At 47.1% G+C, this 14,215-nt stretch overlaps 1 protein-coding gene across 1 annotated transcript in view; it reads right to left on the bottom strand.

Annotated features, from left to right (window-relative positions):
- Nucleotides 1-14,215, bottom strand: part of PRMT2 (protein arginine methyltransferase 2) — a 31,175-nt gene that overhangs the window by 9,852 nt on the left and 7,108 nt on the right. Inside the window, exons 3-6 of the mRNA XM_012652700.1 lie at nucleotides 11,625-11,729; nucleotides 10,776-10,958; nucleotides 6,682-6,843; nucleotides 5,628-5,792 (exon numbers count right to left, since the gene is read on the bottom strand). Coding sequence (XP_012508154.1) covers nucleotides 5,628-5,792; nucleotides 6,682-6,843; nucleotides 10,776-10,958; nucleotides 11,625-11,729 — 615 coding nt within the window. The remainder of the gene's footprint in view (nucleotides 1-5,627; nucleotides 5,793-6,681; nucleotides 6,844-10,775; nucleotides 10,959-11,624; nucleotides 11,730-14,215) is intronic.

The raw sequence follows: 14,215 nt of genomic DNA on the forward strand, positions 1-14,215 counted from the left end.
GGAGAAGAAAACTGAGTCCTCCTTTTAATTTCCCCATACTCATGAAAAAAAGAAAAACAAAAAATAAATAAATAAAATGTTATTGTTTTATATTTCACAGACCTAGATCTATGATCAATTTTCTGTTAAGTGTTATAGGGTTCAGGTTGAGGTTTTTGGTTGGTTGGTTTGTTTTTTTGATATGGATGCCAACTATTCCAATATAATTTGTTCAAAAGACTATCTTTCTCCACTGAATTTTTATGACTTTGTTAAAAATCAGTTGACCACATTTGTAGAAATCTATTTCTCTGTCTTCCATTGACTTGTCTGTCCCATCATCACCAATACCACACTGTCCTGATTACTGTGGCTTTAAAATCAAGTAGTATAATTCCTCCAACTGTATTCTTCTTTTTAAAAGTTGTCTCAGCTATTCCAGTTCTCTTAGTTTTTGTGTTGCTACAAAGGAATATCTGAGGCTGGGTAATTTACAAAGAGGCTTATTTGGCTCACGGTAGGAAAAGTTCAAGATGGGGCATCTGGTGAGGGCCTCAGGCAAACAGAGCCACATGCACGGAGATCACAGAGGAAGCAAGAGAGGGGGGAGGTGCTGGGGTCTTTTTATCAACCAGCTCTGCAGGAACTAACGGAGCAAGAACTCACTCACCTGAGAGGGAGGGCGCTCAGATGTTCACGGGGGTCCACCCACAACACAAACACCTCCCGAGGCCCCGGCTCTCACCACCACCACACTGGGGCCGGACTTCGCATGAGGTCTGGTGGGGACAAACCACATCCAAACCACAGCTCAGTTCCTTTAACACTCCACGTAAATTTTACAATGAGCTTGCCTATGTCTATAGAAAAGTTCCTGCTTGGATTTTAACTAGAGTTTTATGAAGTCTACAGATCAGTTTGAGAACAGACATGTTTACTAGGTTGTGCCTTCTGGTGTGTGAACTGTCTCTCCATTTATTTAGGTCTTCTGTGATTTCTTTCATCAGCATGTTGTAGTTTCAGTGTATAGATCTTACACGTTCTGTTCAACATCTAAGCATTTCATATTTTTGGAGCTACAGTGAATGGTATTATTTCTTTAATTTTGGTTTCCAGTTGTACATTGCTGGGATATAAAAATATGACTCTTGTATGATGACCTTCACGCTGTATTCTTGCTAAATTCACTTATTACTCTTAGGAAATTTTCTTATAGATTCCTTAGGATTTTCTACAAAGTTGATCATGTTATCTGGCAATAGGGATGGTTTTATTTCTTTGTTTTCAATCTGTTTACTTCTTCTTCTTCCCTTTTTTCACTGGTTAGGCACTCCAGGAAGATAAGAGTGGACGTCCCTGCCTTGTCCCCACTCTTGGGGGAAGGCATTGACTCTGTCACCGTCAAGTATGATACCAGCTGCAGGTTTTTTGTAAATGTCCTTTATCCAGTTAAGTTTCCTTCCATTCCTAGTTTGCTGAGAACTTTATTATAAACTGATGTCAAATTTTGTCTGTATTAATTGATATAGTCATTATTTTTCTTCTTCAGACTGTTAATACGGTAGATTACATTGATTGGCTTTCAAATATTGAACCAGCCTTGCATTCCAAGAATAATCTCTTTTTGTTGTAGTGTACTATTACTCCTTTTATATATTGCTGGGTTAGATTTGCTAATACTTTCTTTTATTTCAGGAGCACGTTTATTGTGTTTGAGATCATACATCAGGTACGCTCTGAGCAACAAAGGTAAAAGGAAGCCCCTTGTTACAAACGGACAAAGGTAGAAGGTAACATACAACACTTTTCCCATCAGCACGAACCACAGACTCAGAAGTGGATCTGGGGTTAACACAAATGACGTAATTCCTCATCATCTACAGCTACTTTTATAACTTCACATGGATAATGAATTAGGCTAAAATGCACTGCAATGTCTGGTGGACTTCAGGACCTGTATCCTTAGTACATCACAAAATACACTTTGACATCCCAGAGAAGACTTGCAAGGGGGTGTTTTAAACATAACTGATGGACAGCTACAAAGTTCTATACTTGACAGCATTTACCTTTTTGGGGAGTTTCCCAGGCTCCAAAGGATAAAAGCAGAGAGTAGACTCAGTGTAATGTGCACACAGACGTCCGTAAGGATTTGCAGCACAGTGAGGAGACACCTTCTGCTCCCTCACGCTGCATTCGGATCACATGCATCACGTTGTGTGTCTCCTGGTCCACTGCCTGGCTGTCCGGTCACGTTCCGCTCTGTTGGCCAAACACTGAGCGGCTGTGCCCCCAACCTGAGGATCCGCAGGCCTGTAGTCTGTCAAAAGGGATAACCTTCGAAATGGTCAAAGCGGGACTCCACTTGTCTTTGGATGTTCAGACAATGACTCTCGACTGCAGTGACAGGTTCTGGTGCAGGAAGTAACTTTGGTGGCTTAAGCGGATAATCTGACAAACGTGACATCCAGAGAAAACACGCCACCTTCATACACAGAAGCTGAGGGTCAAGTTCAGTCAACCCACTCATAGATGTCGTCTCCTTTAGGCTCGGCACTGAGGTTTGGCAGAGAATCGGGGTTCCTTCAGCTAGCTGCTTCTGCATTCCTTCAGCGCTAGCGGATGACCTGGTGGTGGTTTTGCTGGAGAGTTTGGGGGGTGGGTGAAGGTTTTCGTTCTTCTTGTTCTTCAGGCTCCGGAGCAGCTAGGTCTCACTGGGCGCCTCTGACCTGCCACTGAAGGTGCCACGGCTCTCAGCATCCAACCTCTGCCCCTCACTGGGCACCTTGGTGAAGTCACCTCTCGGGATTCTCGGCTGCCGCCCGGCCCAAACACACAGTGTGGTGCTGCAGGGAAGGGCAGCTGAGGTGGCTCTTGCCGGGGGATGAGGAGTGTGGTGTGCAGCACCAGAAGGCTGGGCACTGGGCAGGTAAGTCCATTAGCTCCCAGGAATAGGGTCCTGTGCTGCAGCCCCTGAATTTGCTAAGGTTTCCTTGAGAGTTTTTACATTTCTGTTCACGGGGGTTATTGGTCTGTGGTTTTCATATCATGTACTGACTTTGGCTTTGGTATTAGGGCAATGCCGACCTCATAAAATGAGCCAAGAAGTATTCCCTCCTCTTGTATGTTCTGAAAGAAACTGTTCAGAATTGAAGTTATGTCTTCTTCAAATGTGTTGGTAGAATTCACCAGTGAAATCATTTAGGCCTAGAGATTTCACTTTCGGAAGGTTGCTTGATTAGTTTAAGTATGAATTCAGTATCTTTATTAGTTACTGGACCATTCAGGCTGTTTCATCTTGGGAGAACTGTGGTAACTGCAATTTCCAAAGGAAATGGTCCATCTCATCTAAGTTTTTGAACTTACGTACAGTGTGCGAACCACATGGGGAAAATGACAAACTCAAGCCCTCGGTATCCACGGGTGACAAACAGCTGTCCCTTGGTATCCTGGTCCTGCAACCAGTCCGCCTCAGAACCAAAATCCTCAGATGCCCAAGTCCCCCATATAAAATGGTATTTTTTGTACATAACCTAAGCACTGCCTCCCCTACACTTTAAATCATCTCTAGATAACTTACAACACCTAATACAATGTCAATGCTGTGTAAATAGTTGTCCTACTGTATTGGCTTTTTATTTGCATTAAATTTTGTCATATCGTTATTTGGTTTTTCCGAGTATTTTCAATCCACAGTTGGTTGAATCTGCAGTCGTGGAACCCACAGATACAGACGGCTGCCTGTACTCAAAATTCTGCTTCTTCCCCAATGTACCTGCTTCTATCCATTTTTCCTCAAGTAGCTTCTCCCTGCATCCTGCCCGGGATTTACAGCTGCACTCAGTGGGATTAGCAGGGATTGAAGGTAGGTCATTGCTGTGTATAACTTTAGAAAAACAAAATTAGAATCACACTGTAAATACTCTTTGTGCTTCTTGTAAAACCAGCAACATATCAACAACTTTTTCCTAAGATTGTTAAAAATCTTTCTAAAACATAATTTTTAATGATCATATGGACAGCCCTAATTATTTCTATTATTTCCAATTTCCTTCCATTTTAAATGGTGTTGCCAAGAAATTTTTTAACATAAATTTCTGCACAAATCTATTATTATACTTTCTTAGGATAATTCATTTCAAATTTTCTGGTGCTTGGTCTCTGGGTTCTGCCACTGTGAGGATGCTGCGCCCACTGGCTCCCTCCTGCGTCCCAGGGCAAAGCGGCCTAAGGGGTGCGAGGTGCCGGCAGAGTGCGCCGCTTTGACAGGAAAGCTCAGAAACGCTCCGCACCAGAAGAAATCCAGAAAAGAAAGAAGGCTGTTGTTTTTTGTCTCAGTGCGGACAAAAGCACCTCGCTGCAGAAGAAGGCGAGAGGCCCTGGCTAGAGCTGCTGGTGCAACCGCAGCCTCTCAGGCATCCGTGGGACGACCCCTGAAGAGGACTTGCTGCGCCTCGTGTGACACCAGCCGTGAGACCAAGGAATCCAGAAAGGAAGAGTCGATGTTTTCTTTCCTGTGGACACCAGCACTGGCAATTCTGAAAAGTAAAACAACCTACGAGAGCTCCCAGGACCCAACGAAAAAGAAATTACACGGCAAAAAAAACACACATGTCACGTGAACAGGCCAGGAGACCTGCAGCGGCTCGTTCTGCTGAAACGCGGGCGGACCCTCAACTGTGGTCTTTGCAGGGCCCTGTGGACCATTCGGTGCCACAAACTGAAAGCTTCCACTGTGACTCGTCCTCTCGCCGTATCAATAAAGCAACTACGTTTAGGGCAGGGTCTTGTCGTCTTTCAGAGTAAACTAAACATTCTGTAAACATGTGCAAACAGCCCTAAATGAATCTAAAATCTACAGTTTTACTGGTGTGAAATTAAATTCTTATTGGCCAAATGCCTGTTTTGATGGGTCGACTTACAAAGACTTTTGTTAAGCTCAGGATTTTTAAAAATGCAGTCAACAAAACAGCAGTAGGCCTTGTGAGAATTATTCCATCTTTGGTAACCTCAGCAATTACTTCGTTTCTTTTGTTTAGAGAATTGTTCATAATCTGGTGACGATTTTGGCCTAAATTCTTTCTTCTTCCTTGAACTGAACAGAGCACTCCCAGACGCCCACAGCAGAGGCTGGGCAGCGGCGTCGCTCTCCCTCCAGGCTGACAGCACTGGTGACGGAGTGGGCAAATAACCAGAGAATGGTCCCCGGCCGCCCACACGTGAGACTCAGAGCACACGACAGGGAAGGCCACATCACCCCATCATGGTCACCCAACTGTGGTTCTCACAGCGTCCCCGGGCCGGGCCCTGCTGGCGTGAAAGACACAACCTCGTGTGTTAAGCACAGATTTCTACAGGTTCCCAAGGAGAACACAGCAAATCACTCATGAGAAAGTTACATGAACTCTGATTTAAATTTCTCGTGAAAGAATTTTTTAATCTGTTAAAAATTCAAGACACTGGGCCAATGTCCAAATGAGAAAAGGACACCTCACTTTAAGAAAAAAAATCAAACTTAATCATGATTTTTGAAGATTCCTGAGGCTGGCCCGGGGCTGTGCCTGTATTCGGAAGGCCGTGGCCCTGCCCCACAGCACCACACCCCACCCCACCCTAACCCTAACCCTGACCCCCACCCTAACCCTTACCAGCAGGCAGGTCCCCATCCACTCGGACACCAGCACGTCCACCTTCTCAGGCAGCACCACGTCCTCCACCTTCTGCTGGAACACGGTGATGGTGTCGGCAAAGCCATTCTGCAAGACCAGCTGCCCCGTGTGCTGGGCCATCTCGCTGGCCTCCACCGCGTACACCTGCGGCGGCAGAAGCGCCATCAGTGCGTGCTGAGCCCCCGCAACAGCCTGTCATCTCCTCTCGAGTCACAGCCAGCACCAAAACACAGTCAACAACACAGAAGGAGGCAGCATTCCGACGGCGGAGGACAGTGCAGGCCAGGCCAGGCCACGCCTGCCGCCAGCCACGCACAGCTCTGCACCCCCGATGGTGCCAGGAAAGGAGCTTCTCTAACCCTGCCTGCTTCCCACACCTCCTCACAACACGCAGACGGGGCTGCAGGTGGACAGAGCCTCCTGCGGCCCGGTTTCCACACGGAGCAAACACAGTCCAAACACGGTCCACGACCACATCGCAGGCTCTCAGCACCCACTGGGAACCACCAGCCTGTTAGTGCATCTGCCGCCTGGGAGACAATTTCGAGTCCAGGTTCTCAGAAACAGTGCCAGAGTCCTGCATCCTGGGCCCATGGCTGCTGTGCTGCGACCTCACACACTGCGTCAGGAGCCCCTTGAGGCCGAACCTCAGCGCAACACAGGTGGGCAGGGGGCAGGGAGGCCACCCTCACGCGCAGCCCAGCAGACGTGAGGCTGCACCTGTGTCTGTGTGTAACCGAAATAAACATCTCACAGAAACACCCGCCCCACGCGACTCACTCAAACTCCTGCTGTTCCGCCCTGTTCCCCTCGGTGCTGTCTGTGGCTTGTCAAATTGGCGTCATAGCCCCAAAGGGGCTCGGCCTGCAGTCTGAGCGGTTGCCTGGCTCAGTGACACGGAGCCTCGCACACGAGGACACTCGCTGAGACCCCAGTAGATGGTGACTCCCAGAGAGTCCCCAGGGGTGCTCTGGCCATGTTGGGCCTATCGCCCACCTCGCACAGACGCGGCCCGACACACTCGCCCACTCACCGCTCTGGGCCGCGCGTGGTGCGCACAGAAAAGGCTGATGATCCCAGTTCCGCAGCCGACATCCAGTATGACTTTGTCTTTCAGCGACTCTCTGTTCTGCAGGATGACGCTGTGGTATTTAGTGGTTCGTGGCTGGTCTGCCAGCATTTCCAAGTGGAGTTTCTAGAGGAGACACAGGTTGGGAATCACTGCCTGTGTCCCAGAGCTGTGCCCAGTGCTGGTTTGAGATGCAGGGTCAGGGCCCCAGAGGATGCCCAACCCACATATAAAAGTACGAGCAACAAACAAGAGCAAAACATGGTCTTTCGGTTTAAAAAAATCAAGAGATCAAAATATGCCAACAGATAAAAATGAAAGTGGACAGTGAAGGAATGGAAAAGAAGTCTCTGCAATCCCTCCAGTTCAGCTCGGCACTGGCTGCAGATTCTCCCTGCACCTCCCCGAGAGCCAGATGAGCAGTGAAGCAGCGGTGGACCCCTTGAGGCTGGGGTATCACCCCACCCTGCCCACCCGAGACAGGAGTGGCCGCTGTGTGCCGACCAGACACCCTGGGCCAGGTGCCCGTCGGGGCGAACAGCAGACACACCACGGGCAGTGCCAGGAGACGTGAGCTGGGCCCCCAGAGTCGTCTTCACACACAAGCCAGAACGGTAGCTCGGGGCCAACCCTCAGGGACAGTCTGAGGAAAACACCCGAAACCCTGGGATGCCAACCTGAGGGTCAGCCTGCCTGGGAGGCAGAGGACAGCGGCAAGGCAGTGGCCAGAGCCCCTGGCTGTGGCCCCGTCCCACACCGCAGGCCGCAGCAAGCCCGGCCTCCAGATGGCACCTCCTGCAGGCAGAGGAGCCGCAGGTAGGAGCAGAGCCCAGGAGGCCCCCACAGCGCCAGCACAGGCGGTCTGCAGGGGCCAGGAGCCCATCGAGGTGCCCCACAAAGACACCATGGAATGAAGAACAAAGGGACAGGCGGGAGGAGTGGACAAAAGAGGAGGCTCAACTAATCTGCTTGCAAGACAAGGACAGAAAAGACAGCCCCTGCCAACGCTGACTGAAAGAACGCTGGGGCAGCCACGTGACGCTCCGAGCAGAGCAATCCCGGGGCCACGAGCTCGTAACACAGGAATCGACCCATTGAAAGAAAGTAACAATTCTAAATGTTTTTGCCCCTAATAACAGCTTCAAAACAGGGAGCAAAATCCAATAGAGAGGCAAGAAGAAATAGACAAATCGACAATTACGGTCAGAGAATTCTACACCTTCCGCTCAGCAACTGACAGGAGCAGACAGAAAATCAGCAAGGCCAGGGAAGGCCGCAGCCACCATCAAGTAGCTTAGCCCCACCGACACCTACAGGGCACGTCTCCCACCCCCTACAGCGTAATAATGAGCAAAAAATATCTAGGAATGAATTTCTAGGTATTAGAAATTATCTAGATGCTGGCAGCGCCAGGTATTTGTGGAGGTGAATTAAGGAGGAATTTTACCTTATTCTTTATAACAAATAAATTCCAGATTGATTAAAATACCCCACTGTTTAAAACAGGACCTTAACAGTTCTAAAGGGAAGTATAGAAATTTGTAATCTTGGCATGAGGAAGGTCATTCAAAGCGGGACACAAAACCCAGAAGCCACTAAGAAAAGAAAAACATATCAGACTGTGCAAAGATAAAAAGTTCTACGTAGGAAAAAAAGAGCGGCAAGTGGTGAGTGCGGCACACGTCACAAATTCAGCCCAAACCACTCCAACTAAACCGGCTCAACATGTGAACCATCAGAAATAAGAAAAATGGGCAAATCATATGAACGTTTACCCAAAAATAAATAGGAAAGACCAACAAACACATAGAAGATAATCAATCTCACTTAAAAAATGGAAATCAGAATCAAGAGATAGCACATTTCACCTTCAAGACCAGAAACCTGTTCCCACTGACAGTCCGTGGCAGGGGAAGGCGCGTTCGCACACCGCGGGCCAGTGTGGGCCGTGGTCCGAACGTTCCCACAGGTCAAGTGCTGAAACTTAACAGCCGACGTGATGGTGCCCAGAGGTGGGGTCCTGCCCCCCTCACAAGAGAGCTGTGGGGAGCCTCTGTCTTTGCCTCCCCAGCCCCCAGAGCCTTCCCAGCCTCCAGAACGACAGAAACGAATCTCTGTTCTTTATAATTTACCCAGGCTGAGGTATTTTGTTATAGAAGCACAAACCAAGACAGTGCATAATTAGCAAATCTTTCTGGAAGGCAAATTGGCAAGATCCACTAAAAAAAAAAAATATATATATATATATATATATATATATATATATATATATCTACTAGGAAATATGCACACACATATATAGATACATATGTACATTTATACCCTAGGAATTTACCCTATGGAAATTCTAACAGTAGGTTAACAGGGTTACTTATCATGATAAAAACCTGTTAAATAACCACTGTCCACCAACACGATCTTTCTGAAACAACACAATGCTCTGCAGCTGTTACAAAGAACCACCAGTGCCAGTATCTTCAAAATAACACAACTGTGAAAAGGGGAAGGTAAAGACCTGTGTGTGTGCAATGATTCCTCTTCCATAAATTTTTTAAAATAAAATAGGTGTTGCTTGGATGTGGCATAGACACACAGGAACCTCAGTGGGCAGCGGCTGTCTCTGGGCCGGGGGTTGCAGAGCGGGGAAGTGGACTTCGGCTTTTCATTACGTATCTTTCCTTAAAGGATTGAAAGCTCTAGCCACGTATATACGTTAGTGGTTTTTAATTTAACATTCTAAATTGGGAAATAAGGTGTGCCTAGAAAAAGTGTATTAAAAAGAATCTGTACAGTTTATCAAATATAGTTATATAGCAAACACCTGTGTAACCCACACCCGAACACCGCCAGCAACCCAGACTGCCGACCCAAGCAAGGCTGGTCCAGAGCCTCTGTCCAACAGGTAACCTCCCTCCAACAGGTAACCTCCCTCCAACAGGTAACCTCTTTCGAATAGGTAACCTCCCTCCAACAGGTAACCTCCCTCCAACAGGTAACTTCCCTCCAACAGGTAACCTCTTTCGAATACGTAACCTCCCTCCAACAGGTAACCACCCTCTAACATGTAACTTGTCTCCAACTACACCCCCCCAACAGGTAACCTCCATCCAGACTCTGGGGCACCAGGTTCCTGCCCTTAGACCACTCATGCACATTCATAAACAACACCTTTCAACATTGCCCCATAACTTTATAAAACTGAATCAAATGTTATGTATTATTCCTTCTTTACTCCACGTTATTTTTGCAACATTCACCCGGCAAGTAACTGCTTTCATCTCATCTTAACATGTAACAGGGTCTGTTGCCTGGGCCATGAGATTATGGCCTTTCTGCACAGCAGGGAAAAACACTAATAAACTGGCTGTTTAGAAGTGTTATTGATCACTGATATGTATTTTTTTCTATTTTATTTTTACAGTAAAATTTATTACTTGTTTTTTAGAATATCCAGCCATAAAACACAAACGTAAGCATACTTTCTAAAAGATGCATCATAATCTGTTTTCTTTCAGTGGATGAAAAAGAGTTTGACAAGAAAACTGCTTAACGACATGAACTAACAAACTTATTATAAAAACATGTTTCTTTGCATATTGGTAGTTACAAGGAAACGTTGCAACATTTGGCTCTGAAACACAAATGCAAGCATAGTATCCAAAGACAAAGTACTCCTTGTTTTAAATACTGAGAGAAGCGCATAATCCCATTGCTCAAATAATACCTCTAGACCGGGCGTCAGCAAACCACAGCTCGTGGGCCACATCCAGCCACTACCTGTTTTTATATGGCCTCCAAACTAAGAATGCCTTTTAGATTTTTAAGTAATGTTTAAAAATCAAAAGAAGATGATTCTGTTACACATGAAAATTGAATAGAATTCAAATTCCAGTGTCCATAAATAAAATTTCGCTGGCACACAACCACGCCCACTGCTTCACGCACCTGCAGCACAGCGCTGCGCACCTGGCCTGAGGAGGACAAGCCCAGAACTTATTTTTGGAAAGTCAGAGCCTGAGAGTAGAGAGAAGAACCCGCCCGCTGGCCCAGTGCCGTACCAGAGTCCCGTAGCTGCCAAAGTACTCTTCGTCCTGCCAGGTGTCCTCAGGGTCGTACTCCTCCAGCGGTCTCCCGACATGGTTTGCGGGAATGTACCCGCAGCAGCCCGCACGCTCACCCCACCACCAATCTGCAGTGGTTTGTCGCAGGATAAGAATTTTTTCTCCTCTCAAAAAACTGAGCTGCAAAAAAAAAAAGGAAGTTAAAATTCAACAGAAAAACCAGTACTTAGCATTTCAAGTGTGGCTCAGTGGCAAATCCCCCATCAATGGTGACCAAATCCCAGCGATTTCAAAAAGGAGTCAGTGGGTAATTACAGCATCTGACAACTTATGAAAGTGACACCAGGATTTAGGGATTTTTGTGGAATATCCACCTGAAGGAAGGGCACAGCTTAAAACGATACTTTCTGAAAGAAAGAGTAAATATTTCCAAATGGCTCAGGACAGAACTTCTCAATGGCCTCTTTGCAGTTAAAGCTCAACTCTGCCACAGCCTACTTAGTTACTGGAGGCTAACCCTAAGAAATTCCTGTCACAAAGTAACAACAGCCACATTCAAGCAGATATTTTTATTTGATAGCCTTACTTTTCATCAACTGAGTACTTTCTAAATCAAGGTCTCCAAGCAGAACCCAGGACAGGTGCTTCTTGCCCAGGCCTCACCCAGGTGTCTTCACACCACGCTGGGGTCACACGTGCGAGGCTAGGACATCACCACACACAGGGCTGGGGCGGCTCTGAATGTCTGAGCGCTTCTTTGACTTTGGCATGACTTATGCAAAATTCATGTCTAATTCTGCCTTGAGCATGCTGAAACCCGTAACGCAGGCCTGCCGCACACACTACCTGGGTCTCGTCAGTGGCGGCATAGTCCGCGATGGCCACGAACTCCTCCGGCTGCACTGGCCCCTGCAGAAGCTCCTCCTGGCCGAATTCAACAGGGACTTCTTCCTGCTCCAAGCCAAGCAAAGCACAAGGAAAGGACTGTGGAGCTTGCTTTCTTTTTTTTTTGAGACAGAGTCTCACTGTGTTGCCCGGGCTAGAGTGAGTGCCGTGGCGTCAGCCTAGCTCACAGCAACCTCAAACTCCTGGGCTCAAGCAATCCTCCTGCCTCAGCCTCCCGAGTAGCTGGGACTACAGGCATGCGCCACCATGCCCGGCTAACTTTTTCTATGTATTTTTAGTTGTCCAATTAATTTCTTTCTATTTTTAGTAGAGACAGGGTCTCGCTCTTGCTCAGGCTGGTTTCGAACTCCTGAGCTCAAACAATCCGCCCGCCTCCGCCTCCCAGAGAGCTAGGATTACAGGCGTGAGCCACCGCGCCCGGCCTCTTTCTTTTTCTTTTTTTTTTTTTTGGCTAGGTTGTTAGGATGGTCTCAAATATCAAATGAAGGTTCATGTGACCAAGTATTTCCTGTGCAAACAATCTGGGTCATCTTCACCGACATAATCAAGGGCTTTGCTTCCCGTCTCTAAAAGAAGTGGTTTGCACCCTAAAGAGAATGTCAAAGGAAGAAGCCAGAAAGAGGCACCACTGGCATCTATTTGGTAAGAACCCTTGACCTTCACCAGCAAGGCCACCTAAAGTGATAACCTCATCTGCAGGAGCTGTGCTCTGGGGGCCGCGTCAGTCCTGAAGACAGACCCGGGGCCCACCACCCCAGGCGGGCACAGCTAGGGGCCTGTGGAAGGTGCTGGTGCCGTGGCACAAACCTCCACTGCCCTGGGGCAGCCTCCTCTGGGACCTGCCAGCTGCTCAGAGCCCAGGAGAGCCCCTCCCCCTCCGCGGTACATCAGAACAGACTTGCTGGGCCGGCAGAGCCTCCAACGCACATTCCAGTCCAGTGGAGCAGCTCTGTCCCAATACACACATCTTACACAGATTTTCCTAAACATAAAAGTAATTCACGTTTACTTTAGAAAATATGAGAAACCACGAAAGTCACAAAAATTAAAACCTCCTATAACTTCACTGATCAGAGCTAATGATAGTTAACACACGGGCATTTATCCTTTCAGACTTTTTAAAAAGTGTACACATAACATGTGCAACAGGGCGTCTGTCAGGTTCAAACAGCACTGCCTGTGCCGTTTCTGTCACTCTGGAAATTCTGAACATTTCTCATTAGTAAATACGCTTCTAAACACCACACCTTTAACACCTGCACAGTATTCCCGTCTATGGATTATCGTAACTCACTTATCCAATCGCCTAGTCTGGACATTTAGACTGTTTTCAGTGTTTACTGTAATTATAAATTGTCGAGATGAGCTTTTTTACACAGGAATCATTCTGGCTGTCCCTGATAGTTTTCAGGATGAACTCTGGAATGCGAAACTGAGGGGTGAGGACTATGCACAATTTATGACCAAACGCCCTCCAGAGAGGCTGCTCCTGAGACTGGCGAGAGCGACCTACCCACTGTCCTGCACTCTCATCACAGGAGACACCGATCTCGCCAATCTCTGCCAACCCGACGGTGAAAACCTCCTCTCTGTTTCTTCCATTTGCTTCTGAGGACCAGTGTGGTCAAACATGTTTTATGTTTTGCTAATTGTCTGTGGTGCCCTTTGCTCCTTCTCTTCCCTTAGCGTGAGGTGCGGGGCCCCGCCCACATCATCACCTCTCTCCGCCCTCCCCGGCCCCACCACCTGGTGTGCACCTCCCGCGCCCTCTCCACGCTGCAGTACACACACGCGCACACACGTACACACACGCACACACACACGCGCGCACACACACACACACACACACACACGATGGGTTTTCTTCTGACATAGTGGTTTTTTTGTAAAGGGCACAACAGACCTTTCTTTTATATTTTGCTTTTCTTACTCACACAATACCTTGTGGAGTTACAACTGTCACTCACTATTTTCAGTGGTTACACACTATTGCACGCAGAAATTCTGCTTGATTCTTCAGCCACCCTCCACGGATGGGCTTTCTGCCAGTGTCCACTTTTCTACCACCATGAACAATGCTGCCACAAACACAGTCTGTGCACAACACCCATTTGCAATGACATTTCATTTCTATGGGATCGCCAGGGTTGAAGGATAAGCGTATTTTTTATTCGAACATGTCACATTCTTTCCACAAAAGGTGTAACACCTCACACGTCAATACCCGGCAGCAACGGCATTACCCCTGTCCCAACAGGTGTGAAGTGGTATTTTGCGGTTACTCAATACCCATTCCCTGACTATTACGTTATCACACCTTTTCTGCCTGCTTGGATCTGCTCTTCTATAAACTGCCTCTTTATTTTGTTTTATTGTGCCCATTATTCTATTTGGCAGATTGGAACAACTATTTGAATAATATAGATCTTATTTGAGATCTTGAGCAAACATTTCTTGCAAATATGTTGTTTTCCCAGTTATTTTGTTTAGAATCAGTAAACTCGAAGTCAGGTGAATTGAAATTATCTGAA

This window comes from Propithecus coquereli, unplaced genomic scaffold, assembly GCF_000956105.1.
Source record: "Propithecus coquereli isolate 6110/MARCELLA unplaced genomic scaffold, Pcoq_1.0 Scaffold399, whole genome shotgun sequence".
Classification (NCBI taxonomy): Eukaryota; Metazoa; Chordata; class Mammalia; order Primates; family Indriidae; genus Propithecus; species Propithecus coquereli.